The 26,451-nt window shown below is 44.4% G+C and overlaps 1 protein-coding gene across 1 annotated transcript in view; it reads left to right on the forward strand.

Moving 5' to 3' along the window:
* VPS13D (vacuolar protein sorting 13 homolog D) overlaps window positions 1–26,451 on the forward strand; it is a 497,408-nt gene that overhangs the window by 408,818 nt on the left and 62,139 nt on the right. The window contains 2 exon segments of the mRNA XM_075327411.1: window positions 17,233–17,365; window positions 20,440–20,635. Coding sequence (XP_075183526.1) covers window positions 17,233–17,365; window positions 20,440–20,635 — 329 coding nt within the window.

Raw genomic sequence — 26,451 nt, forward strand, 5'->3', positions numbered from 1 at the left:
AATAGCTCACATCCCAAGCCAGAAACCTACCACTAGACCAATGATAGGAAGCTTCAGAAACTTCAATTAGTTCATTTTTCTCATCCAAAAATTGATTAAACACTCTCCAAACTGATGGTAAAAACTGACACTGACCAAATTCTAATGACACTGATAAATAAAAACATTGGAACTCAGGGTGGTTTTTTTTTGCATACCAGAAAAATCAGTGAGGTGTGAATGAGCCCTTATACATGTACTTTTAGATCACACAGGTTGCTTCCCCTGTTAGGGATGTCTTTTTATTTAGGAAATGTATCGCATATTGATAGGATACGCTACAAATGTCCAATAGGGTTCCACCAAGAGCCCCATCTATCTTAAAAATGTGTTCCCAATGAGCAGTGTCAGGGATGGAGATGTGGCCATGCCTGTGCCACTCTCATTATTACCAAATTTTACATGTAGAACTGGACACAATCTTTCTGTTGCAAAGATTTTAGCAATAAAGGGATTTGGCACCTAATGAGTTATTATGTAGAGAGCATCATTGATTCCATGGTGCTGTACATGAGAAGGGGTTACATACAAAATGCATATTATATGTATCTCCTCTAGCATTTTTGTAGATTGGGAGTTGAGGAAAGGAGGGCTGCTGGAAATAATTTTGAGTTGGTGGTGGTGAGATCTTGGATGTGCGGTTTGAAGAATAAGGCAGAGTTTAGGCTTAAGGTACCGTCACACATAACGAGATCACTAGTGAGATCGCTGCTGAGTCACGGTTTCTGTGACGCAGTAGTGATCCCGTTAGCGATCTCGTTATGTGTGACACCTACCAGCGATCAGGCCCCTGCTGTGAGATCTCTAGTCATTGCAGAATGGTCCAGGCCATTTTCTTCAAAGGCGATGTCCTGCTGGGCAGGACACATCCCTGTGTTTGACACTGTGTGACAGGGTCACAGTGACTGCTGAGATCGTTATACAGGTCGCTACTGCGATCTGTATTGTTCCTGCATCGTTGGTAAGATCTGACTGTGACATCTCACCAGCGACCTCCCAGCGACTTACCAGCGATCCCTATCAGGTCGCATCGTTTTCGGGATCGCTGGTAAGTCGTTGTGTGTGACTGGGCCTTTACTCCGAGTCAGCAGACTGCGGGCCTGGGGAGAGTGTGGTATCATTTATTGTAATAGGAAGAGGTAAGTGAGATGGGAGAAATATAATGAATTCAGTTTTGTCCACATTGAGCTGATGGACACTCTTGGATTCTGGAAAGCAGGGAGGTGATGTCTGGGTCAGAAAGATACATCTAAGTGTCATCAGTGTATAGATGGTACTGGAAGTCATGGGAATTAAAGTTGTCCCAGGCCAAAAGTATAGATTGAGAAGAGCAAGGGTCTCAGGTCAAAGCCTTGAGGGACAACTACAGAGAGGGTGAGGTATATAGACGTAATGTGGAAGTGGAAGACACTAAAAGTACAGTTGGAAAGGTCAGCGATCCAGAAGAGGGCAAGGTCTGTGATGCCAAGAGAAGAGAGGATCTGTGGTAGTAGTGAGTGGTCAACAGTGCCGAAGGCAAAGAACAAGTTTAGAAAGAGGAATATAGAGAATTATCTGCTTAGCTTAGTAAGTCATTAGTATTTTTGGTTTTAAGACCATGGCTGTTTTCACTTGGTTACTTTTCCCTGTATGAGATGCAATCTGGTAAGGCTGCTTTCACACATCCGGTTTTAGCAGTGTGGCTCAATCCGGCTCAAAAACCTGTGCAACAGATGCGGCGAAAAAAACTGATCCGTTACATAAGTTTTTCCCATACGGCCCGTCCATTTTTTGACGGATGCGGCTTGATACTGAGCATGCGCAGTGCAAAAAAACACATCCGGCGTCCATAGGCTTGCATTGTAAGTCGCAGTGCGATGCGTTTTTTTCGCCGCACAAAAAAACGTGCCAGGTAACATTCCATCTGGTTGCCGCATGGGCTAAATATGCCGCATCCAGCAAAAAACGGACGAAATGCAAGGCCATGCGGTACAATACGGCGCTAATGCAAGTCTATGCGGGAAAAAACGCAACCGGCAGCAAAAAAAAGGTTGCTCTTTTTTCTGCACAGCATCGTGCCGCACTGCAAAAAACAGATGTGTGAAAGCAGCCTAACATCCACTTGGATTCAACAGAAGTTAACCCATTAGGTGCAAAATACTTTGAATGCTAATATCTCGGCAGCACTGACTTGCATGCTACTAATGATAGAGGGTGCGGGGCGAAACTCTTACAGGAACACTAAGCACTCATTAATTTATCTATAAAGACACATCTGCAGGTTTTTCTCACTATTTGACATGAAATCAGAATAAGCCTTTCTCATTTTAGGTCAATTAGGAACCAAAATTAATTACTGTATATTTGCCAAATGCCAGCATGAGTGAGAGAATGTTTTAAAGCATTTTTATTACTTTCTGCAAAGTCAAAAGTTTCCATACATTTCATAAGTATTTGGTACCATTACCCTTAAACTGTATGACTTGAGTGAAACATTTTTGATCTCCTCCCACAAGCTTCTTACAATAGTTGGTAGAAATTTGGGTCCATTCCTCCTGACAGAACTGGTGTAACTTAGCCATGTTTGTAGGTCATCCTCCTTGCATTGGCCTTTTCAGCTTTGCCCATAAATTGTCAATAGGATTCAGATCAGGGTTTTGTGATGGCCACTCCAAAACATTGAACTTGTTATCCTTAAGCCACTTTGTAACCAGTTTGGCAGTATGCTTTGGTTCATTTTCCATTTTGGAAGACCCTTTTCCCACCCAAGCTTTATGTTCCTGGCTGATGTCTTGAGATGTTGCTTCAGTATTGTCACATAATCTTCTTTCCTCATGATTCCATCTATTTTGTCAAGTGCAGCAGTCCCTCCTGTAGCAAAACTACCCCACAACATGATGCTGCCACCCCCGTGTGTCACAGTTGGGATGGAGATTTTAGGATTCAAAGCTTCTCCCTTTTTCCTCTAAACGTAACAATGGTCAGTATGGCCAAACGTTTGTTCAATTTTAGTTTTGGCAGACCACAGGTCATGTCTCCAGAAATTAAGGTCTTTGTTCCTGTGTGCATTTTCAAAAATTAATCTGGGTTTTTTATGCGTTTTTTTGGAGTAATGGCTTCCTGGCAGAGTGTCCTTTCAGCCCATGTTGACATTAAATCACTGTTTCCCCGTTGATAATGACACAATCTTACCAGCTTCCGCCAGCATCTTCACAAGGTCTTTTGATTTTGTTCTTTCGTTAATATGCACATGTCTGACAAAAGCACGTTCATCTCTGATACACAGAACCCGTCTCCTTCCTGAGAGGTATGATGGCTGGACATTCCCATCTTGTTTGTACTTACGTATAATTGTACAGATGAACGAGGCACCTTCAGGTATCTGGAAATTGCATCCAAGGATGAACCAGATTTGTGCAAGTTCACAGTTCTCATCCTGAGATCTTGGCTGATTTCTTTTGACTTTCCGATGATGCTACACAAAGAAGCAGTGAATTTCAGGCGTGCATTAACATACATCCACGGGTGTGTCTCTAATTAACTCACATGTTGCCAATAAGCCTATCAGAAGCTTCCAAAGACATGACATCATCATATGGACTGTCCCATATTGTTTAAAGCCAAAGTACTTTTAGTGTATGGAAACTTTTGACTTTGCAGAAAGTAATAAAAATGCCTTAAAAGATTTATTTTTTCTCTCATTATTCTGGCATTTGGCAAAAATTAATAATTTTGGTTCCTAATTGACCTAAAACAAGAAAGGTTTATTCTGATTTTATGTCTGATAGTGAGAAAAACATGCAGATGTGTCTTTTTAGATAGTGTAAATAAACCTTTGGTTTCAACTGTATAAATTGTAATGCTGTATGCACATATATATGCAAAAGCGTATGAATTCACCCTCGCCCCGGCTGCCTCCCCAACAGACATGGGTTAATTGCAGGAAATGTTGCAGCCTCTCCGTGTATGGGTCCCGACAATGGCGCCCTCGTCACATAAATAACGTTCAGGACAAATCTACTTTGGAAAGCGTAATAGAGCCAAGGCGGGGAGGAGGGGGGACCATTCAAATTGTGCCTTTTGTTTAGTAATAAAACTATTTGGAAGGAAATTCGGAAAAGTGAAGCTGTCACAGCCTATTACGCACATGTCTGGGGCATTTGTGGGTTAATTTTTTGCAAGATTGGAAGACTAAAATAAGGGGGTAATATTGGCCGAGGTGCCGGGGAGGCGCTGGAGAACTATGGGTTAATCTATCTTGCTCTGGTGAAAGTTATCTGCTAGGAGTATTAGTTGTGTTTAATAAAGCACAGTTGCCCTCTCCATGAACCCGCCGTGACTCTACAGTTGGGGTCATTCCAAGTTCAGTCTTTGGACTTTTGACTGCCTTCTGTGTATGTGAAAACACTCCGCAGCTCCTGCAGGGATCACTTATTCAGCCCTGTAACACAAAACTATTGCCAGCGGGCACCTGCTGGGAGCACTTCACAGGAGGTCCATGGGGGAAGCTACCAAACTCATCAGGCATTTACAGAGATAAAACCGGCAGGGGGGATCCTCTATGGGATAAACTAAGCTAATCAAGGCTTCCTGACAGCCCATCAAGCCAAAATGGCAAGGCAAAGCCCAACAATAGGATGTTGGCTAATTATTGGTCCTTTAATTAGCGCTGATAATCTGGAGATAACGTCAATCAGCCTCCAAACTTTTTTCCTTTGGTTAAATTTTGGTCTAAATTGAAGGGACCATCTCACGAAAGCTGGGTATACGCTGGAGATTTTGGACAACAGATATTTTGCCAACTCTCTTTTTGTGATTGAACAATCGAAGATGAGTTTTAGAGAAAAAAATATGATTTGTTGGATTCTTTCGGACATTGTAGTCCTAAAGTCGTTTATGCCAAACTGGTTGGCATCTCGTCAATGATATATCAGACCAAGTCACAGTTCACAGCAGAGAACCATCGATCGTTCTCTCCAAATTATCATCTCCGCTTATGGTATTGTCTTCCAAGAGTACCACCTTCAATGGTGAACGATAAGTCATTCAGAAAATGAGTCTAGAATGCCAAAAAATGTGTAAAAAGTGGGATATACAGAACAATTCTATCATAGGTATAAGTCGGGCGATCTTACGGACTACAGATGAGTAAACCTGAGGTTCAGTGTTTGTACCGAACAGGGTTCAGAATTCGGATACTTTACGTATGCAAACCACTCGCATGAGCATCACTGGGCTCAGGTACGCTCAGTCATTAGCTCAGTGCGAGACACTTGCAATGTTTTGCTCACACTGGAGGTAACAGCGTTATCGGATGTACTGTGCACCCAAAAAAAAAAAAAAAAATGAAACAACCCTGCCCCAGGAGTGATTGGTTTTTGGTCTATTAGACCCTAACCATCCAATTAGTGACTTTCATTGGGGTTTAGGTCAGATCCGTGTCCCAAACCGAACATTATCCAAAGTCCGGATGAAGCTGCCGAACTGAACTTCCATGGGACTGCTCATCTCTACTTCTAACATATTCTTCCAACTTGGGCTTTTAATTTGATGACAACAGAGCCTAAAAGCCCTCCATACACCTGCTGATTTTGACAAAATCAGACCTCTAATTTGTATGTGGATTTTCCAAATCTCCACAACTTTCATGTCTTATCCTTTAATCCCATTTTGGAGCCAAACTTCTATGTTCATGCTAAAGACGAAGAGATGGCTGTTGGCCAACTGATGACCTTATTGATGTTTGAGAAGAATATTTTTTTCTGGTTGATTTCCATACGCTATCGAAAATCTTGGAAAACCTCTTTGTGTCTTTCATACATTGCTTTCCTCTGAAGATTAGGTGCTCTACATAGTAGAGGTGGACATTGAACACCTGTATCTAGTTGAAGTTCCACCATAAACCTCTTGTCAGCTTATTACACAGCCGTATCTCCAGAAGGATGGAAGTGACACCAGATTTTGATTGCAGATTTTGACCCACGAACTTGTGTACTCATCCATTTCTGTCCCTTTAATCCACCAGTCGATATTCTTTTGGGAAGGTGAACTTTTCACCCAGACAATATAGATTTTTCAAACCTGAGTTTACAAAGAAAACGCAATCCTTATCTGGCCATTAAATAGGATTTTCTGTAAGCTAGCAGATGTTCGGCTTTCCTTCAAATACGGGAGTGAGGGGAAAGTGGTGAAAGATGCTAGAAGAAATCCGGCAGTAGCCCGCAGGGTGCCAGCCTTACTAATCACACCTGTGTACACACTTTGTTAGCGAAAGAGATCATTTTGCCTCAGTGCCCCTCTGCTAATCCTTTTACCGCCAATTATTGCTTTGATTAAAAAAGATCATATTATAGGCTAATTGTTTGCTTGCACCTTGGCTGAAATTCCAGAGGTCAAGCAGAGTTCCCTGCAAATGTTTGGAAGTTTCTTCATTCCTTAAGAAGATATTTTTCTTTCATTCAACATACGTTTGTATGCTTTAATTGCTTCTTATATAATAGGGGCATTCCTACCGTATAGATTTGTGGTTAGTGGTCTGCTTTATATTTAAAGTACACATCACATCCTATTAAAATTGTGGATTGCTGCTAAGATCAGAAGGCGGTTTAAAGGACTTTGAAAACATTAAACTTTTCTAAGGAATTGTTGAAAATTAGAAACTTTTGTTTTTCCCTAGCAAAAGCTGTTTGTTTGTTTTTTGTCAAAGGTTTGTGTCTGGTATCGCTGCTCATGAATGGCTTCAACTGCTTTACCTAAAACTGCCTTTGGATAAGAGGTCCAGACCCAAACACTTTAGGTGAATCCGCATGTGGCTGATTTTCTGTGGATTCACTAGATGAGACTTTGTGATCCTCCTCCACCATGGCGTAACTAGAGCTCGATGGGCCCTGGTGCAAACTTTGGACCAGGCCTGTTCTAATATCCCCCATCCTGGGCTCCTTCCTCGCAAGTATGCCCCCCATCCTGTCATATATGTAGCGCATCTTGGTATATATGTCCCCATCCTGGTATATATGTTCCCCTTTCTAGCCCACATCCTGGTGTGTATATATAACCCCATCCTCGTATATGTGTTGCTATAGTGGGCCCCTCCTGGTATATGCTGTCTCCCTCCTAGTATATATGTCCCCATCCTTGAAAATATGTCTCTATTCTGTATAATGCAAAAAACAACGTTGTACTCACCGTCCCTGGCACCCTTGTTGCGTAGCGTCCTGTGTAGCTAGCACACAGTGGCCAGCAGGTTTCATCGGTGTCAGTGCTATTGCAACATATGACGTCTTTGCCATGCACCTCCCTCAGCCACTAAATAAGTAAATGAAGCTGCCAGCTTCTGTTTGGCCAACAGCGTGTATCGCAGTATAAGGACCCAATGGGTCTCTGCACTGCAATGTATTTCAGCTGCATGTGCAGCCACGGACACACATACAGTTGAGGCAGGGGCTGGGGGCAGGCCCCCTGCACCCCCCCGACCCGGTCACTGTTGCGATCCCTGCAACCGCGATTGTTCCGCCCCTGTCCTCCACATGTTACATACTGTATATTTTCTGCACAGACAAAAGAAATCGTAGATTCCTTCTGTGATGGATTTGTTGCCGATTTGTCTGCAAATCTGACCACGTTTAGTGAACATCAGATGAAATTTCCAATGAAACAACTGAAAATCCCATATACAACACATGCAAAAAAAATTTTAATTTGCAAGGAGTGCAGCAAAGGGTTGAGGCAGAAAAAATTGCTGCGCTTGTACCAAATTTTAATGGAATGCCAAATGTCAATTCTTCCTACATTTAGACTGGCATATTCCCTGCTTTCACATCTCTGCTAACATCGGCGTATAAGTGATTCACAGCATGCTTTTTTTTTGGGGGGAGCTACCGTAGTGTTCATCATTAGTACACCCTGTCGGCAGATTAACAGATCTGAATGTTATGTTGATTCCTTCTGATGTTTGCTAAAAATGTCTAAGTTAATTTAGCAATTTTCTGATGGAACAATGTGTTTTCATCTTCTGAGTACTTTTCAGTAAGACCTTTAAGAGTATGTGGCCACAATCAGGGTTCACAGTGTTTTGGAGGCAGTGTGTTTTCGCTGCGTCCAAAACGCTGCGATGTACAATACAAGCACAGTGGATGGGATTTATAGAAATCTCATGCCCACTATGCGGTGCGGCTTTCTGAGCCTCAAGCATGTCAATTCTTTGCTGCAGAGTCGCAGCGTCCTCTGTAGGGAGAACACAAGTGAGAGACCGCAGTGTCCCAAACCCTGATCGTAGGCCTGGGCAGTTGTGTTCTCTTGCGGAGGAGACTCACGGCCCTGCAGGTCAGGACCCGCCACGTACAGCACGCAGCGGGTCCTGATCGTGGGCACGTACCCTAATAGCATCTATCCCGCGCTAAATTGACAGGCAGGAAATTTCTTCACACTGTAGTTTATAAGTACTTCTCGTGGCTCCTTTCTTCTTTAGTAGCCTTTTGGTCCATGTAAAGCTGCCATGTTAATTTCCCTTACAGTTGATTCATATACTGTACCTTTTGATGGCCATCGGCCAACAGCTAGGTCTCCCAATTCTCTCGAGCACATGAAAATCCATCTTAGCCAATCAGTTATGTGTTCTTTATTGGAAGAGTGGAGTAGCTTAAAGAAAAAAAGGACCGGTCATTGAATTCATTCTACCAGCAGCTTTTGTTTGGGGGACAGTCAAGAGGTCCCAAAACACATTAGATTCTCCTGCAAGAAAAGCTCTGCTTTGGCCAACTATACTCTAAAGTCCAGGAGTTAATCAAGAAACAAGGATTCCAGTTTCTTAGACATGTTGATGTAACAATTGATATGCAGGACTTCGGTTCATCGGCCAGGGCAGTAGTTGTGACTACTGGGCAGGAGGCTTGTAAACCTCCTTACCTCCTGGCTCTTCTCTTGATTTTCCGGGCCGGTCACGGTGTCATCATTGCGCTGTGATGCACACACACAATGTTGCGCCTTTTCAAATGAAGAGCTGGAAATGCCGAGAAGTAAGATGATTCGTAGGGCTTACATTTATCGGCCATAGATTGAAGATCTGGCAGATGGACCAAGATTCCTGCAAATCGACTCTCCCATCTCTAGTAAGGAATTTCTCTTAAGAAGAAAATCAATTCCAAGAGCCTCGGATTAGGCATTGCAGTAATAACCGTTACCGGTGAAGTAAATATTCTGATTACAATGGCATCAGTTAAGGTCTGGTATACTGTATATTACAGACAGGTGAACAGTAAGTTTTAGGTGTGTTTAAGCGGGAGAGATGGGCATGGGTAAGGATGAACCACTTTGAGAAGGGAGGAATTTGGGGGTTTCTCAACTCACAGAAGAGCTATTATAGCACCATTTTCTGAAGAAAGGTGTCGGAGTATACAGTCCATCCCATCATAGGTTGCTGCATATGTGGCTGAGCAGATGCAGACCGGTCAGATTGACAATGCAGACTCCTGTCCACCATTTATTGCTCTTGTGAGCAGCAGAATTGGACCATGGAGCAATGGAACAAGACTGTCTGATGAGTCTGTTTCTTTACCGGCCTGAGATGTGCATTTTACATGGATGAACTATGGAAGAAAGAAAAGCTTGTGAAGGCGGTGCAGTGCTGTCTATCTTTTCTCCTCAGCAGGATAATGTGCTCTACCAGACTGCAAAAATAGGAACATTTAGTGAGCGCGCAGATCTGCCTTGCGACTGCCACGCTCACAACCACCAGACTGGCTCTCCTTCCTTTCCTTACAACCTCTGCACTTTAGCTCTCAGCCCCTCCGCTGCACCCATTAATAAGATTTGAAGGCTAGCCCCCCTCTGGAGACTACCCAAGGGTCCCATCTTAATGGTGTGGGGGAACTGGTTGCTATGTGTCTGTGCGTACACACCTGATTCTGGCCTTTAGGATTACCTGGAAGTACTGTCCAAGCATGGGTGCAGTACTCAGTGGTGCCTGACCAGGTCAGGGGCGCCACAGTTGCAGCTCTGAAATATGGCCAAACTGGTGGCAAATGGCATCTTGGCAGCTTCTCGCTTGATTTTCCTCAATTAATGGGCAGTTATTTTGCACCTTTTTTGCCCAACACGCTTCTTGCGACCCTGTTGACTATTTGCCATGAAACGCTTGATTGTTCGGTGATCACGCTTCAAAAGTTTGGCAATTTAAAGACTGCTGCATCCCTCTGCAAGACATCTCACAATTGTGGACTTTTCAGAGCCCGTCAAATCTCTCTTCTGACCCATTTTGCCAAAGGAAAGGAAGTTGCCTAATAATTAAGCACACTTTATATAGGGTGTTGATGTCATTACACCGCACCCCTCCTCATTACAGAGATGCACATCACCTGATTTACTTAATTGGTAGTTGGCTCTCAGCCTATACAGCTTGGAGTAGGACAACATGTATAACAAGTATCATGTGATCAAAATACTCATTTGCCTAATAATTCTGCACACAGTGTATATATTTTGGAAAAATAGTGTGGCTTTTTTCTTTTAGTGCTGATGCCTGTATTTTGGTCACATCCAACGGAGAACATCCCGACCTTAGGATAGAATGCACTGAAGTACATTAAATTTAGAGAACCTAAACCGAATGTCATATATCTACTTGGAAAAACCTGAGCATGACCCTAAAACAATCCATGGCTGCGGTCCAACATGCACTTTTCAAGTGGCCACTAGAGGATATTAAGCAAGGACACAAAAAAGGCAATTTCTTCCCAGAACACGGTTCACCCACAGTGCACAATTCATCCGAAAGCAAGTGCTTTATTACCGAAGGTTGTAACTGCAGATGATGGGGCCGGTTTACATCATTGGTTTACATTGCAGATTGTGCTGTCTATTGCACATGAATAGAAAGTCGAACATTAAAGGTCATTTTACATATTAGACAAGTTATCTGAACTAGACAGTTTTTCAGCTGGACTACCAGAATATAGCTCAATATATACTGCAATATTTAAGTCTAAATAGGCTGCCATTCGCTTGAAAAAAGAGCAAAACGCCTGTTCATGAAGTGAAATGATCTAATGGCTTTCACAAAAGATCATCGTTCTCGACAGCACATCGCCGTGTGTAAGCAAGACCTGCGCTGCCGAGAACAATGACAACCTTCACGCACTGATTGATGTATTGCTTATCGTTATGTGCTCATCTGAAGCTTTATCGGTCTGTATAAAAAGACTATTAAATCATCGCCGATCTGTAAGTATTTACTGATTTGTGAACGTTGAACGCCACAGAATCGAATAATATATACGATCCTTGTGTATGGGAGGGTTGTATGTATATTATAATGCAGAGAGCCATCTGTGACAGATGCTTGTATTCAGGAGAACAAAGGATTAAGCATGTTAAAATTTATTATTTATTTTTAGAGCACCATTGATTCCATGGGGCTTTACATGTGAAAATTATTTACATACAACATACTTGTATATTATATTGAACAGGCAAACATTGACAGACTGGTATAGAAAGGAGAGTGTCCTGCACTTGAGGGCTTACACTTGACAAGATAAAGGGGAGGAGACAGTAGGTTGAGCGGTTGCGGCAGCTCCGGTGGAGGGGAGGTGTCAGATCCGGTGGAGGTGAGGTGGCAGCTCCAGTGGTGGTGAGGTGGCAGCTCCGATGGTGGTGAGGTGGCAGCTCTGGTGGTGGTGAGGTGGCAGCTCTGGTGGTGGTGAGGTGGCAGCTCTGGTGGTGGTGAGGTGGCAGCTCTGGTGGTGGTGAGGTGGCAGCTCTGGTGGTGGTGAGGTGGCAGCTCTGGTGGTGAGGAGGTGGCAGCTCTGGTGGTGTTGAGGTGGCAGCTCTGGTGGTGAGGAGGTGGCAGCTCTGGTGGTGAGGAGGTGGCAGCTCTGGTGGTGAGGAGGTGGCAGCTCTGGTGGTGTTGAGGTGGCAGCTCTGGTGGTGAGGAGGTGGCAGCTCTGGTGGTGAGGAGGTGGCAGCTCTGGTGGTGAGGAGGTGGCAGCTCTGGTGGTGAGGAGGTGGCAGCTCCGGTGGTGAGGAGGTGGCAGCTCCGGTGGTGAGGAGGTGGCAGCTCCGGTGGTGAGGAGGTTTCATCTCCGGTGGTGAGGAGGAGGTGGCGGCTCCGGTGGTGAGGAGGTGGCGGCTCCGGTGGTGAGGAGGTGGCGGCTCCGGTGGTGAGGAGGTGGCAGCTCCGGTGGTGAGGAGGTGGCAGCTCCGGTGGTGAGGAGGTGGCAGTACGGTCATTGCACGCTGTAGCTTTTGGGAAGAAATGGTTTTTAAGTCCCATCTGAAAGATCAAAATGTGATGAATAAACAGACGTATTGGGGCGCACCAGTGATATGTTCACCCATGCTTGAGACCATCGGTGGATCCTCTGGTGGGGCAGCACAATCCTAGGCATGAGATAAAGGACGAAGCATGTTGTATTGTAACATCTCCTATCCCTTGTTCTGATGGGCCAAAGCTGCTCAAGAATGTGTTTGTTGATTACTTACTCCCCTTTCCCTGTTGAGAATAAATCTGAACTGAGCTTGTATGGATGGTCAGGGGAACTGTGAAAGGAGAAGATGACAGATGAACATATAGTTTATGGCCATCTATACTTGTCAGATCTGGAGGACCACCTGTGATCATGCAGAAGGTCCCACCAAAGTAACCACACATGGCACTTCTAGGTGTAATGTTTGTTTCTTGGTTGTTTGTTATTAATGTATAAAGCTTCAGAAATGAATTTTTGGTGCAGATTTAATAATGGAGCATCCAGGCCTGTAGGACTCCGCTAGGCTGCATGGGAACTAAATGATCTATTCGTTAAAATGTCCAAATGTCAGCAGCTAACATCACTTACACATAACGACCCCTGTGTAACCTTTCTGGAAGCTTATAGGAATGGTATGCGGTAACGGAGTTATCTTATGCTGCATAGATTCTGGAAGTCCTAAGAAAAATAGTCTTGTCACAGAAGACTTTAGCTACGAAATGCCAAACATGGCAGCTGCTGCGAAGCAAAGTCACGGAGCGGTCAGTATGTAAAAGCTGCAGGAATCGCACAGAGGACATGGTCGGGGTACAATTTTAATGGCATGCATCCTGTTTTAGGCCAGCATATCCGTACAGAACCATTGACACAGGGGGCTTTACTGTCACTTGGGTTTCATTCAATGGTCTACCGCGCTTTCCAGTATTGTGTTGCTGCACAGCTAAGGCTACTTTCACACATCAGTTTTTTTCCATCAGGCACAATCCGGAAAAAAACTTATAAAACAGATTCGGCGCCGGATCCGTTTTATCCCCATTGATTTGTATTAGCGCCGGATTGTGCCTGATGGCCTTGTGTTGCATCCGGCTTTTGCCGTACCGGCATAATTGGCTAATTCGGCGGCCGGATGGAACGTCTCTTGTAACGTTTTTTTTTTCTCTGACAAAAAACCGCATCGCGCCGGATCCGGTGCGATACGGCGTGATTTAGAATGGAAACCTATGGACGCCAAATCCGGTGTAATGCGGCAAAAAATGGATACGGCCGCCGGATCCGTTTTTTAAAACTGCGCATGCTCCAGTGTATTGTAAAAAAACGAATCCATCAAAAAAACAGATGAAACGGATGCAAAAACTGATGCGCCGGATCCGTTTTTTGACGGATCAGGTATACCGGATCCGTAAAAAAAAGGATCCGGCGCATCCGGTTTTTCATATTCTGCGCCGGAACCGTTGCATCAGGCACAAGCCGGATTGTGCCTGATGCAAAAAACCTGATGTGTGAAAGTAGCCTTAAGGCTGCTTTACACGCAACAACATCGCTAACGACATGTTGTTGGGGGTCACTGAATTCGTGATGCACATCCGGCCTCGTTAGCGACGTCGTTGCGTGTGAAACGCAGGAACAACCGTTAAGGAGCAATTTTTCTTAACTTACCGTTGACACGCTGTCCAGTTCCCAAATATCGTTGCTGTTGCAGGATGCAGGTTGTTCGTCGTTCCTGCGGCAGCACACATCGCTATTTGTGACACCGCAGGAACGAAGAACAACACCGTACCTACGGCCGCCCGCAATGAGGAAGGAAGGAGGTGGGTGGGATGTTTGTCCCGCTCATCTCCGCCCCTCCGCTTCTATTGGGCGGCCGCTTAGTTACGTCGCTGTGATGCCGAACGAACCGCCCCCTTAGAAAGGAGGCGGTTTGCCGGCCACAGCGGCGTCGCTAGGCAGGTAAGTGCGTGTGACTGGTGTTAGCGATGTTGTGTGCCACGGGCAGCGATTTGCCTGTGACGCACAAACGACAGGGGCAGGTACGCACGCTAGCGATATCGATAGCGATATCGCTTTGTGTAAATCACCCTTTAGCCTCATCGATCTGTAATAAGACACCGCCTATAAGAATGGTTCGGTTTCCAGAAAAATATTAAAAAAACAAAGTGACAAGTTCTTATTTCTGGTGCTATTTTTCATAGTCCGTTACATATAAAGGTGCCACGATGTGAAACAATTGCACTTTTTATTTTCTTCTCACTTTTCCTGAATTCAAACACATAAATAAAGATTCCAGAAATACTGAAAGTGTGGGAATTTTTTCTTATTTCATATTTCATCAAAAACTTAAGTGAGCGATTCCCATGAGTAAAGATAGTAGAGGGTCACCAAGAGGTAAGCATTCTTTGAAAAGGAAAATAGTTCATGCTGACGGAAATGTCAAGGAATAGATATCATGATCATTCAAGGGATTGTCCTATCGAACAAACATGTCGGGATGTCGAGGGAGCAATGACACACTAGTTTTTATGGAATACAAATCTAACGGCAAGTTAATGTTTTTGTATTCATTTTTTTTCACACTATGATACTCCCATAGATTGGGCACATTTTGGCAGACGTCCCGTGTACATTCTCCCCGCAGAGCCACCGGTACTTCCAAGTAGTATGGTTGCCGATACAATTTAACAAGCCAGGTCTTCCAGGGATAGACACTATGCGGCCTCTCTACACTCCAGCTTATTGATGGTGGTCTTAACCAATGGACCCCCCTCTATTAATCCTTAGAGTATTTGAAAATTAATTTTGCAGACCAGACACCCCTGTAATATCCAACTTAGAACACTTTGTTGTAATGAGTTGCCCCATAATGGAGAGGACCTTAGTGGACCGTCTACCAATATTAGGTCAATTATCAAGTCTGTTTTTTTTCTAAAGGAAGACAAGAGGCTAAAGATTTTTTTCGGGGAGGTAATAAATCCTAGTATTTGGCTGCTTTCACACATCCAGTTTTTGCTGTGCGGCACAATCCGGCTCTTTACAGAAAAAACGCAACCGGTTTTTTTTTTTGCCGCCGGTTGCGTTTTTTCCGCATAGACTTTCATTAGTGCCGGATTGTGCCGCATGGCCTTGCATTCGGTCCGGTTTTTGCCGGATGCGGCATATTTAGCTGATGCAACGTCCGGATGGAATGTTGCCTGCACGTTTTTTTGTCCGGCAAAAAAACCTGCACTGCGCCGCATCCGGCCGATGCGGCACTTTTTCCAATGCATGCCTATGGACACCGGAATGCGGCAAAAAACGCATCCGGTCGCCACATGCGTTTTTTTTGCACTGCGCATGCTCAGTAGCGTGCCACAACCGGCAAAAACCGGACGGGCCGCATGTAAAAACTTATGCAAAGGATCCGTTTTTTTCGCCGCATCCGTTGCATAGGTTTTAGAGCTGGATTTAGCCGTACTGCTAAAACCGGATGTGTGAAAGCAGCCTTTACCGTTGCTGAGGACAAAAATAAAGCACTTAAACCTTGTGCACTCGCTGCGTTTTTGTTTATCCTTCTCCCAGCAAAGTCTGAGAATTCTGAAATGCTGTGCACACGTTGCTTCTTTTTCCTTGCAGTTTGGCGCACAGAAAAAAGAAGCATCATGTCAATTGTTGGTGCGCTATTTTTTCCTGTGTTTTGTAGCGTTTCCAGCCATTTATTTCACTTAAAAAAAAAAAGACACAAAAACGCACCAGAACAGCAAGTGTTTTTGGTGAAGGAAATTTCTGCACTAAAAACTCACCTAAGTGTTTTCCTATTTCTTAACATGCCAAAATTTGACTTAAATATGCCATCACGTTTTAATTGGTGGGGTCTAACCTGTGGGCACCCTGCTGTAAAGGAACCTGGGATAGTACTGCTTTCCAATCACTTTTTCCCACAGGGGTCGTGCAGCGAGCCAGATCCCTGCCACAGTCAATTGTACTTCTAAGGATAGGATTCCACTTTCGAGAGACTCGTGCGTATCTCGCATCGTATCACCCGGCTCGGCCTGCCTCTTTTCCGACAGGAGTGTCTCAGCTGCATAGAAATACATGCAGATGAACCGCTCCGCTACCGGGTGATGCGATGCGAGATGCGGTGCGAGTCTCTTGCAAGTGGAATCTTACCCTAAAGGGTGCTTTACACGCTGCGACATTGCTAGCGATCTCGTTAGCAATGTAACACGCCAGATCGCACATACGATTTACCGAGATCGCACATGTGACCGGCGCTACAAAAATTACCTATGTGCGATCTCGGCAAATCTTCTCTGCGATCTGGCGTGTCACATCGCTAACGAGATCGCTAGCAATGTCGCAGCGTGTAAAGCACCCTTAAGGCTACGTTCCCACCATGGGTTTTTATCGTTGCGTATCTTCACTGTGTGAAAAACTCTTCATTTTACAGTTAGAGCAAAGTGGATGGGATTTATAGAAGTCTCCTGTCCACTGCGCTTCTTTTTTTTTTTTACTCTGTGTATATTGACCTGCGGTGCATTTTTCCAATCTGCAGCATCTCAATTTATCTTGTGAGGACGCTGAGTTTTCTGTGCAGAATTTCCTCATAGACTTGCATTAGATGCGGAAAATCCGCAGCTGAAAAACACAAATGCGTTTTATTGCATTTTCGCATCAAAATCGCATGTAATCCACACCTAGGAATGTTAACACAAGGAAGTTTTAAAAACAAAGCAGCTTTATTTAAAGCATGACGCCAAAAAAACTGCATCTAAAACAGAAATGGGAAAAAAAACGCACCAAAAGCAGTTGAAAAAAAACACTAAAAGTAAGGTCTGGAAATAGTGCAGAAATTCTGCAGTGTCAAACACTCAACAAATACTCATGGTGGGAACGTAGCCTAAGGAAACTCCCAAAGACCTCGTTAATGCTTGGAGCAGCACTGTTTGTTTTTTTTTTCATCTTCTTGAATGACTCATGTCATTTTGCTCTTTTTTCGCAGTTTGCAGGAACACTTTCTGACGGCCTCGGAAAAACTATGGACAACAGACATCAGACAGAGAGAGAATACATCCGTTATCATGCTGCAACCAGCGGGGAGCATTTGGTCGCTGGCATTCATGGACTCGCTCATGGTATAATCATATTTAATAGTTGAATTTTTGGCACTTTTCCTCCCAAAAATTTGGGATTAAAGTGAGGGGTGCACCTTATAATATGAATGTAGCTTACTGGGGTGGTGGAGGGGGGAATGCTCTGGTGGCTGGGCTGGAGCGGGGTCTGTGGACGCTTGTGCTGGGGCAGCAGCTGCTGTGCGGGGTCTCCGGCTGCTGGAGTGTCTGTGCGTGGTCTCTGGCGGCTGGGTCGGATGGTAATGACTTCAAATAATGCTGACCGGAGTTGGCGCGTACGCAGTTCGAGCTCTAAGCTGAAGCTCTCATCTGCGCAGGTGCCGCCTCCGGCCCATTGATCTCCCTCCAGCGGACTTCAGGAAAATGGCACCCTGAGGTGGCGCTTGCGCAGATGAGATCTCGGCGTGCCATTGAGCCTAGAACACGATCTGCACTCACTCGGGTGCCATTTCTTTGAAGTTCTCACCTTCTGCAGTCGCCGCAGCCGAAACACAGCTGCTCAGCACGGCAGCACCACCTTCCGCAGTTCGAACCCCAGTAGCCTATGCTGCAGCCTCCGCCGCGGTGCAAGCCCAGCCTTCTCCACTACCACTGTTGCCCCCTCCGGTAAGACACCACCGGATTACAAAACGGACATCTTTTTTTGTCCACCTTTTCTTGCTCTGAATTTGGGGTGCATCTTATCAAACGAAAAATACGGTATCTCTTAAATAATTTCCATGCAATAACCATCTTGCAGTTTACAATTAAAAAGCCAATTGGTTGCTAGTTAGGTTGTAAGACACCGAACAAAAAGGCAAAAATCAATAAAAAAGAAAAACTGTTAAAAAAAAAAGCAGCCAGACTTCCAATACCATGTCCTGACACAAATGCACAACAGGGCGCAGAAGGCCCCCATGATAAAGGCGAGGGCAGCACTGGTGCAAAATACTAAGCCATTCTCACCAGTACATGAAATGCACCTCTGTCCATATAACAGCCTCTTATCAACCCCCCATACTATTACATCAGGCGAGCTATGTGCACCCCCAGGACAGGCCCCCCACATTACCCAGCTATCACTAAAGAGCTCAACCTGCACCCTGCATAAAAAAAAAAAAAGTTGTGTATAATGTATTGGTCAATATTTTGGCCAAAATGCACAAACTTGCAACCCACGTCAATGGTGCTCATTATTTTGCGAGTGACTACACTAAATTCAAAAAAATTAATTTAAAAAATGGACAAAAATCAATAAAATGTGGGTTGAGAGAAAGATAATGGTTGACTTTATGCTTGATCTTCAGATCTTTAATACTGTTGACCCCCCCCCCATCCTCCCTATATACATGAGCACTTGGCTAAGGAAAAAAGAAGTGTGTTGACTGGTCTGACCAAAATCAGGGGTTCAGCTCACATTCATGTGATATGTATGTCTACCTTTATATGGAAGCAAGGAGGAAGGTCTTGTAACTAATATTACACTAAGGTCAGCAGATCTATCCTGTTTGTCAGGATATACGAAGAAATACTTAAAGTGGATTTCGGGATTAGAAACACATGACTGCTTACAAAAAAGAAATCGTACAACCTATAGACAGATGGTGACACTGTTTTTGGAAGCAAACAACTTTTTTTTAAAAAAAAAAATTTGACAACTCCTTAAATACCTAAGATAGTTTTGAATGTATAGACCAAAATACTGACAGCACTCCCAAAATACAGTCTGAACAGGTACAAAACTGAACATGACCTATAATAACAAAAAGAGATAGTTGCACTCTGAAATGCTAAAGCATGCAAACAATGAATGCAATAATATAGACATGCATTACTATTTAAGGAAATTTAGGAAAAATTGAGATATTTAGCATAGAAAAAATGGCCATTTTATATATCTGCCCAGTAGCCACGTCAAGGCACATCTCGTTACTGGGAACCTACACTGAACTGAAGCCTCTCTCTGGGTTACAAACCTCCATGTGTATGGGCAAGTAGGAACCTGATGCTGAAAAATGAAATCACCTGTGGCTAATGGGGGAGAGGTGCACAGTCAGAGGGGATGACTCCATAAGGCTAGTTTCACACTTGCGTTGGGCGAAATCCGTTGGGTCCGTTGCTGCGTCGTTTTGACGCATCCGTTATTTTTGTGGTGTCAACGGATGCAACGGATCCGTTATTTCACAGTAATCAGTTAGCTGATTCCTTTGAAATAACGAACCGTTGCATCCGTTTGGCGTCCGTCTAACGGAATCCGTCGGCTCTTTTTTTTTTTTTCATTTTTTTTCATTCTGGGCATGCTCAGTAGAAATTAGCGGAATCCAGCAGCGGATTTCGTTGTTGAGCACTTAGCAACGGAATCCGCTACCATAGGGAACCATTATAAATTTTAATGGAACCAACGGAATCCGTTGGGTGGCGTCATTTTGACGCAAGCATTTAACGTTACATTCTGCGTTGCTTCCACTCGGCGGAAGCAACAGAGCGTCGGCCAACAGAAGCAACGCAGGTACTTTTGGCACAATCCGTCATCAATGCAAGTCTATGGGAAACAGCGGAATCCGTCAACGGATTCCGCTGTTTCCCAAGACAGCGGATTGCGCCAAAAAAAAAAACACAACGCAAGTGTGAAAGTACCCTAATCTAGACAAAAAGAATGACTGCTCTCTCAAAATGCAGTCTGAAGGTACAAAACTGAACATGACATATAATAACAAAAGAAGAAAGTTGCAGTCTGAAATGCTAAAGCATGCAAACCATGAATGCAAGAATATTGATATGCATTACTGCTTAAGGAAATCTAGGAAAAAATGGGATATTTAGCATACAAAAATGGCCATTTCTATATCTGCCCAGTAGCCACATCTCTGGGTTTTGGGATTGTCGTCAGTTGGTGCCAAATCAGGTTGCGTGATTTCCTAGATGGGATCATGGAGTCATATGAATAAGTTTGCATTGTTGGCTTATGTAGCCTGTAGTTACCAAACCTTAGTTGAGTTGCTTGCACACAAGACGTGAACTAAAGGATTCTGCTGCCCATAACGTTTCTATGTATTTAATCATATCATCATGAAGTGACTTGCAATTCTTTCCTCTAGGAATAATTGGCGGACTGACAAGTGTAATCACCTCCACCGTTGAAGGTGTTAAAAATGAAGGTGGTGTCAGTGGCTTCATCTCCGGCTTAGGAAAAGGTTTGGTGGGAACGGTGACCAAACCCGTTGCTGGCGCTTTGGATTTTGCATCGGAAACTGCTCAAGCTGTCAGAGATACGGCCACCCTTAGCGGACACAGGTCAGTACCAGAGACATGATTCAATAAATGTGTCCAGTCACTGTTCTTTGCCTGTATCACCACCCTTTAAAGGGAACTAATGACCAGGATTTTCATATATAACCTAAAGCCAGTGCTATACTGGCACTACAAGGCTGATTCTATACATACCTGTAGTGGTCAACTCGGATGTTTAGGCTTTCAAATCCAAGAAAGTAAAGTTTATAGAATTGGCAGCTTCTTGAGTGACAGCAGCTGAGGATCAGATAATATCTGGAAATATCTGAATTAGCATAAGTATTATACAAATGATTCACTGTTTCACTTGCAGGACCTGTGTGAGGTCATACCCATGTGACCAGAAGGGGCGTGGCCTCAGCCTTCAAAGCTGATACCAGGAAGCAACATTTTTCTGTTGGCTGAGGCCCCACCCCTTCTGGTCACATGGGTGTATGACCTCACACCGGCCCTGCGAGTGAAAAGTTAAATCGATTGTATAATACTTATGTTAATTCTAACAGGGGGAGGGGATAACTATGAATACCCCCCAGATATTATCTGATCCTCAGCTGCTGTCACTCAAAAAGCTGATGATTTTACAAACTTCACTTTCTTGAATTTCAAAACCTAAACATCCGAGCTGACCGATAAAGGTATGTATAGAATCAGCCTGATAGCGCCAGTATAGCACTGGCTTTAGGTTATACACGAAAATCCTGGTGATTGGTTCCCTATAAGTTTGTGTTGTATCCATCGTAGACATACCGTATATGCCGGCGTATAAGACGACTGGGCGTATAAGACGACCCCCAACTTCTGCCCTAAAAATATAGAATTTGGGATATACTCACTGTATAAGACTACCCCGCTCCCAAATGAAAAAAAGTCTGCTTTGATTGCAACATGTTAATTTTAATTCCGCGAGAGCCGTACAATATGTTTTTAAAGGGCCATTGACAGATCAATTGCTCCAATGTTCACTTAGTACAGCAAGGAATGCTCCTCCCTGCTGTATAAAGCCACAACTGGACTGAAACAATGGTACTACACTCTGCTACAAACAGACACACACAACTCTGCTACAAACAGACAAACACACACAACTCTGCTACATACAGACAAACACACACACACAACTCTGCTACATACAGACAAACAGACACACACAACTCTGCTACATACAGACAAACACATACAACTCTGCTACATACAGACAAACACATACAACTCTGCTACATACAGACAAACACATACAACTCTGCTACATACAGACAAACACATACAACTCTGCTACATGCAGACAAACACACACAACTCTGCTACATACAGACAAACACACACAACTCTGCTACATACAGACAAACACATACAACTCTGCTACATACAGACAAACACATACAACTCTGCTACATACAGACAAACACATACAACTCTGCTACATACAGACAAACACATACAACTCTGCTACATACAGACAAACACGTACAACTCTGCTACATACAGACAAACACGTACAACTCTGCTACATACAGACAAATACACACAACTCTGCTGCTCTGTGGGGCCTGCACCCGCTGCTCGGCGGGTACAGCACCCGCGGCATCGGCGGGGGGGGGGATTGGCAGGGCATACATCTGGGGGGTTAGAAGCAGCTCACCGGGGCCCATAATGGGCACAAGTCCCCCTGTGTTAGATATCTCCCCCATAGTGCTGCCCATGGCCCCTATATAGATCGCACAAGTCCCCCTGTGTCAGATATCGCCCCCATAGTGCTGCCCATGGCCCCTATAGATCGCACAAGTCCCCCTGTGTCAGATATCTCCCCCATAATGCTGCCCATGGCCCCTATATAGATCGCACAAGTCCCCCTGTGTTAGATATCTCCCCCATAGTGCTGCCCATGGCCCCTATATAGATCGCACAAGTCCCCCTGTGTCAGATATCTCCCCCATAGTGCTGCCCATGGCCCCTATAGATCGCACAAGTCCCCCTGTGTCAGATATGGCCCCTAGGCTGCTGCCCAAAGTAAAATAAAACCCTCTTTCCTTACCTCCTCCAGCGCTGAGCTCCCTCCTGTCTGGCTCCGTGCTTCTGTTCTTCCACTTCCTGGTTCTCAGTGCGGTCATGTGATCGGCACAGCAGCCTGAGCTCTCTGCCTGATCACACTGGAAGCAGGGACACAGGGAGAAACGCTGCAGGGGTAAGTAAAGCTTTTTTATTTTAGAATGAGCAGCAGCATGGGGGCCAAATCTAACACATGGGGGACATGTGCGATCACACTGGGACGCAGGCTCATATACTATGCACCGCTCCCCCAGCCCCTCACTGCGTGCGATTTCAGCACCATTGGAGATGGACAGCGGCTGTGCATATTATATGAGCGGGTGCAGGAGATCAAAGGATGCAGGCCGCAGCGTTCCCCTGTGCTCCAGAGCTGCTGCCCCCACCTCCCCTGGACGCTGCAGTGTACATACACACCCCCCCCCCCCCGTATATCCGGCGTATAAGACGACCCCCCACTGTAGCCATTATTTTAAGGGGGTAAAAAGTCGTCTTATACGCCAGTATATACGGTATATTTTTGGTGAATTCCCTTCACAAGTGATGAAATACCTTCCTCCATTGAGGCCTTTTTTTATAGCATGGTTCAAAGCTGATGTGATGTTTTTAACCTGGTGGTCACGTGTTGCCCAATATTATAGCCCTATTTCAAGACCTGGTTCCAGAATCAGATGATGTAGGGGAAAAAACATTAAAGATTCTCACAATTACACATTAACATGGAAGGATTTTCCAAGCAAATTATCGTGAACTCAGTTTGGTGGCCAATGGGAATGGACAAAACATTGACTGACCACGACAGTAAGGAAGACCTATTCCCCACCTGCGCACGTTTCTGCAATGGTAAATGTATATTATTTCATTAAGAATGGGAAAAATATTACCCATTGAATCCTTGATGACAAGAAGTCAGAGGTATGGTTCTAAGATATCCAAAAAAAAAAAAAAAAATGATCAGTGTCCATCTTTACTCTTATTGACTTGATCACGTCAATGCTACTGATGGATTACTTCCTAATTATACATCAAGCAAGTCTCATTTTTTTCAAGATTGTATGTAAAATAAGTGGATTGGTAACTCTACCAAAATTCAAGGATCTTGATTGCATGCATCCATAGATATAATTTAGGTGAAACTGTGGTTTAAATGCAGAAATGTCCTGTCCATGACTGGTCTGGAGGTAGAGGTGACCAATAGTGATAAGCGAGCTCTAATGTGATCCGGGTGCTTGGGACTTGAAATGAGCACGTCTGACGCTCCGACGGGCTCGATTGTAGAACCTAGCATAGAGAAAGTTAATGGAAAACTTGAGAATTTCTAAGGAAGATCTTCTGGAAAAATGCTCAAGTTTTCCATTTGTGTTCCATTATGCTCAGTACTCAAGTTGAGCCCGTTGGAGTGTCCGACCTGCTCGTTCCAAGTACCGAGCACCCGAGCATGGTAGTGCTCGCTCATCACTAGCTACGAGTTCCGAGCATGGTAGTGCTCGTTCTTCACTAATTACGAGTACTGAGCACCCAAGCATGGTAGTGCTCGCTCATCACTAGTTACAAGTACTGAGCACCTGAGCGCATGGTAGTGCCCGCTCATCACTAGTTACGAGTACTGAGCACCCGAGCATGGTAGTGCCCGCTCATCACTAGTTACGAGTACTGAGCACCCGAGCATGGTAGTGCCCGCTCATCACTAGTTACGAGTACTGAGCACCCGAGCATGGTAGTGCCCGCTCATCACTAGTTACGAGTACTGAGCACCCGAGCATGGTAGTGCCCGCTCATCACTAGTTACGAGTACTGAGCACCAGAGCATGGTAGTGCCCGCTCATCACTAGTTACGAGTACTGAACACCCGAGCATGGTAGTGCTTGTTCATCACTAGTTACGAGTACCGAGCATGGTAGTGCCCGCTTATCACTAGTTATGAGTACCAAACACCCGAGCATTGTAAGTACCCGAACACAGTAGTCCTCACTCATAACTAGGTGCTAATCTTTTTCAGAGAAATCATATTGCTAAAGTCTAGAGATGGTGCAGACCGATTTGCAATACCCAGTCCGTTGGCCATGTCCATAATCTTTAACCTCTGGACAGGAGCCTTAAGAACCACCTCCTACCTCCCGACATCCATGGCTCTTCTTTTCAATATCTTCTTGGCAATAACGTAATCTTTGCCGCGTGATGACACGCTAGGCTCGCTAATCAAAAGAAGAGGCTGTGGATATCGTGAGGCAAGAGGCTGTTCTCTGGGCTCTCGTCTGGTGGCCACAGATCACCGATGTAGCCAATGGATCAGGTCTTACGAATCAATTCGCACTAACTCTACTAATGGCTATTTCATAGGTCTAGTTGATATTAGGAATTCATTTTTGAGGCAAAGATCTAATTAGACACACAGCTCACTTCCATTTACCGGCTCGCTGATTCTCCCGTATACATCCATGTATATATTTACCACACACATACATTTACTGAGAAGGAACGAGAAATCTAAATGACTGCAGGATCCTACGGGGAGGTGGGAAACAGAGGACAACAAAGTGTTTTAACTTCATTTGGCAGAGCTGCTCCATAATCCCCGGGGCATTTATTCATTCCTCAGCTATGTGTGGTTTGGAATCCAATTCTAATGCTGCTCCAAATGACTCTTTGCTGGCTCCGCTCTCTGTTTGTCAAGCCACGGTCATTTTTTGTTCTCCCTCACAGAAGGCCGATACTGCCAGGCCTTTCTTGTTTTCTAACAGCTTGATTTATAAAGTGCCCACAGGGCCTACAAAATGTCACACAAGATTTTTTACATAAATAGCATTTCTAGTCACAAACATGGCTCCGACTGAAAGCGAGAACCCACTCTTGACATTCCGCAGCAGAGTCAAACAGAGTACAAAGTTTACAGTGGAAAATCGTCTGGTTATAGCACATTTTCTACATTTGTTTATTTGGCAGCAAAGTAAACCTCACAGCAGTAAAATAAAAAATAAACAACAATGTGCTTCACATAAAACACAAAGGAATCTGCCTAACCACCTATTAAAATGTATTTCCCAGCAGCTTTTGTATTTGGAGTCGGAGGTGGGTCCTTCATATTGTTAGCTATCAGGGGGGCTTCGTAGGTTTGAGATGCAGCTTGCAGTGTTCACATAGCATGAGAGCTTACAAAGTCGGGCTAGCTATGCAAAAAAACCCAAATGTAGCCAATGGGCAACTAAAGCCGGACAGACTCACTAGATGGTTGTTGGCCAAACGAAAATTCAGCCGAAAGCCAACTCTTTCGTACACAGAAGCAGTCACTCAGTCAAGCACCATGTCTTCTCTGTGAGAAAACTGCCAACTGACACATTGGCCATCGGATTATCTCTGGGAGAGCAATGCAATCGGCAGTCCAAATTTGGACATACACAATGCATATCTCCGCCAACCGTCAGTTGGCCGGCACCCACTCTAATGTTGGTCCGCACCACCATACAAATTATAGTGTTGGCTAAGCCTTTCGATATCTACAGGTTTGGCAGTCCTTGGCCTAACGTCTAAGGGCACGTAAGGCACTGGAACATTTGATGGAGCGGGAGGCACTTATGGCGAATTTTGGTATTCTCATGCCATCCATGCCCCCGGTAACATTACAAACACTCCAACAATTTTATACAGATAGTTCTCGTAAATCAAGGTTCCACTGTAATATAATATATATATATATATGTGTGTATATATATGTGTGTGTGTATATATATATATATATATATATATATATATATATATGTATATATATGTGTATATAT

Source organism: Anomaloglossus baeobatrachus, chromosome 11, assembly GCF_048569485.1.
Source record: "Anomaloglossus baeobatrachus isolate aAnoBae1 chromosome 11, aAnoBae1.hap1, whole genome shotgun sequence".
Classification (NCBI taxonomy): Eukaryota; Metazoa; Chordata; class Amphibia; order Anura; family Aromobatidae; genus Anomaloglossus; species Anomaloglossus baeobatrachus.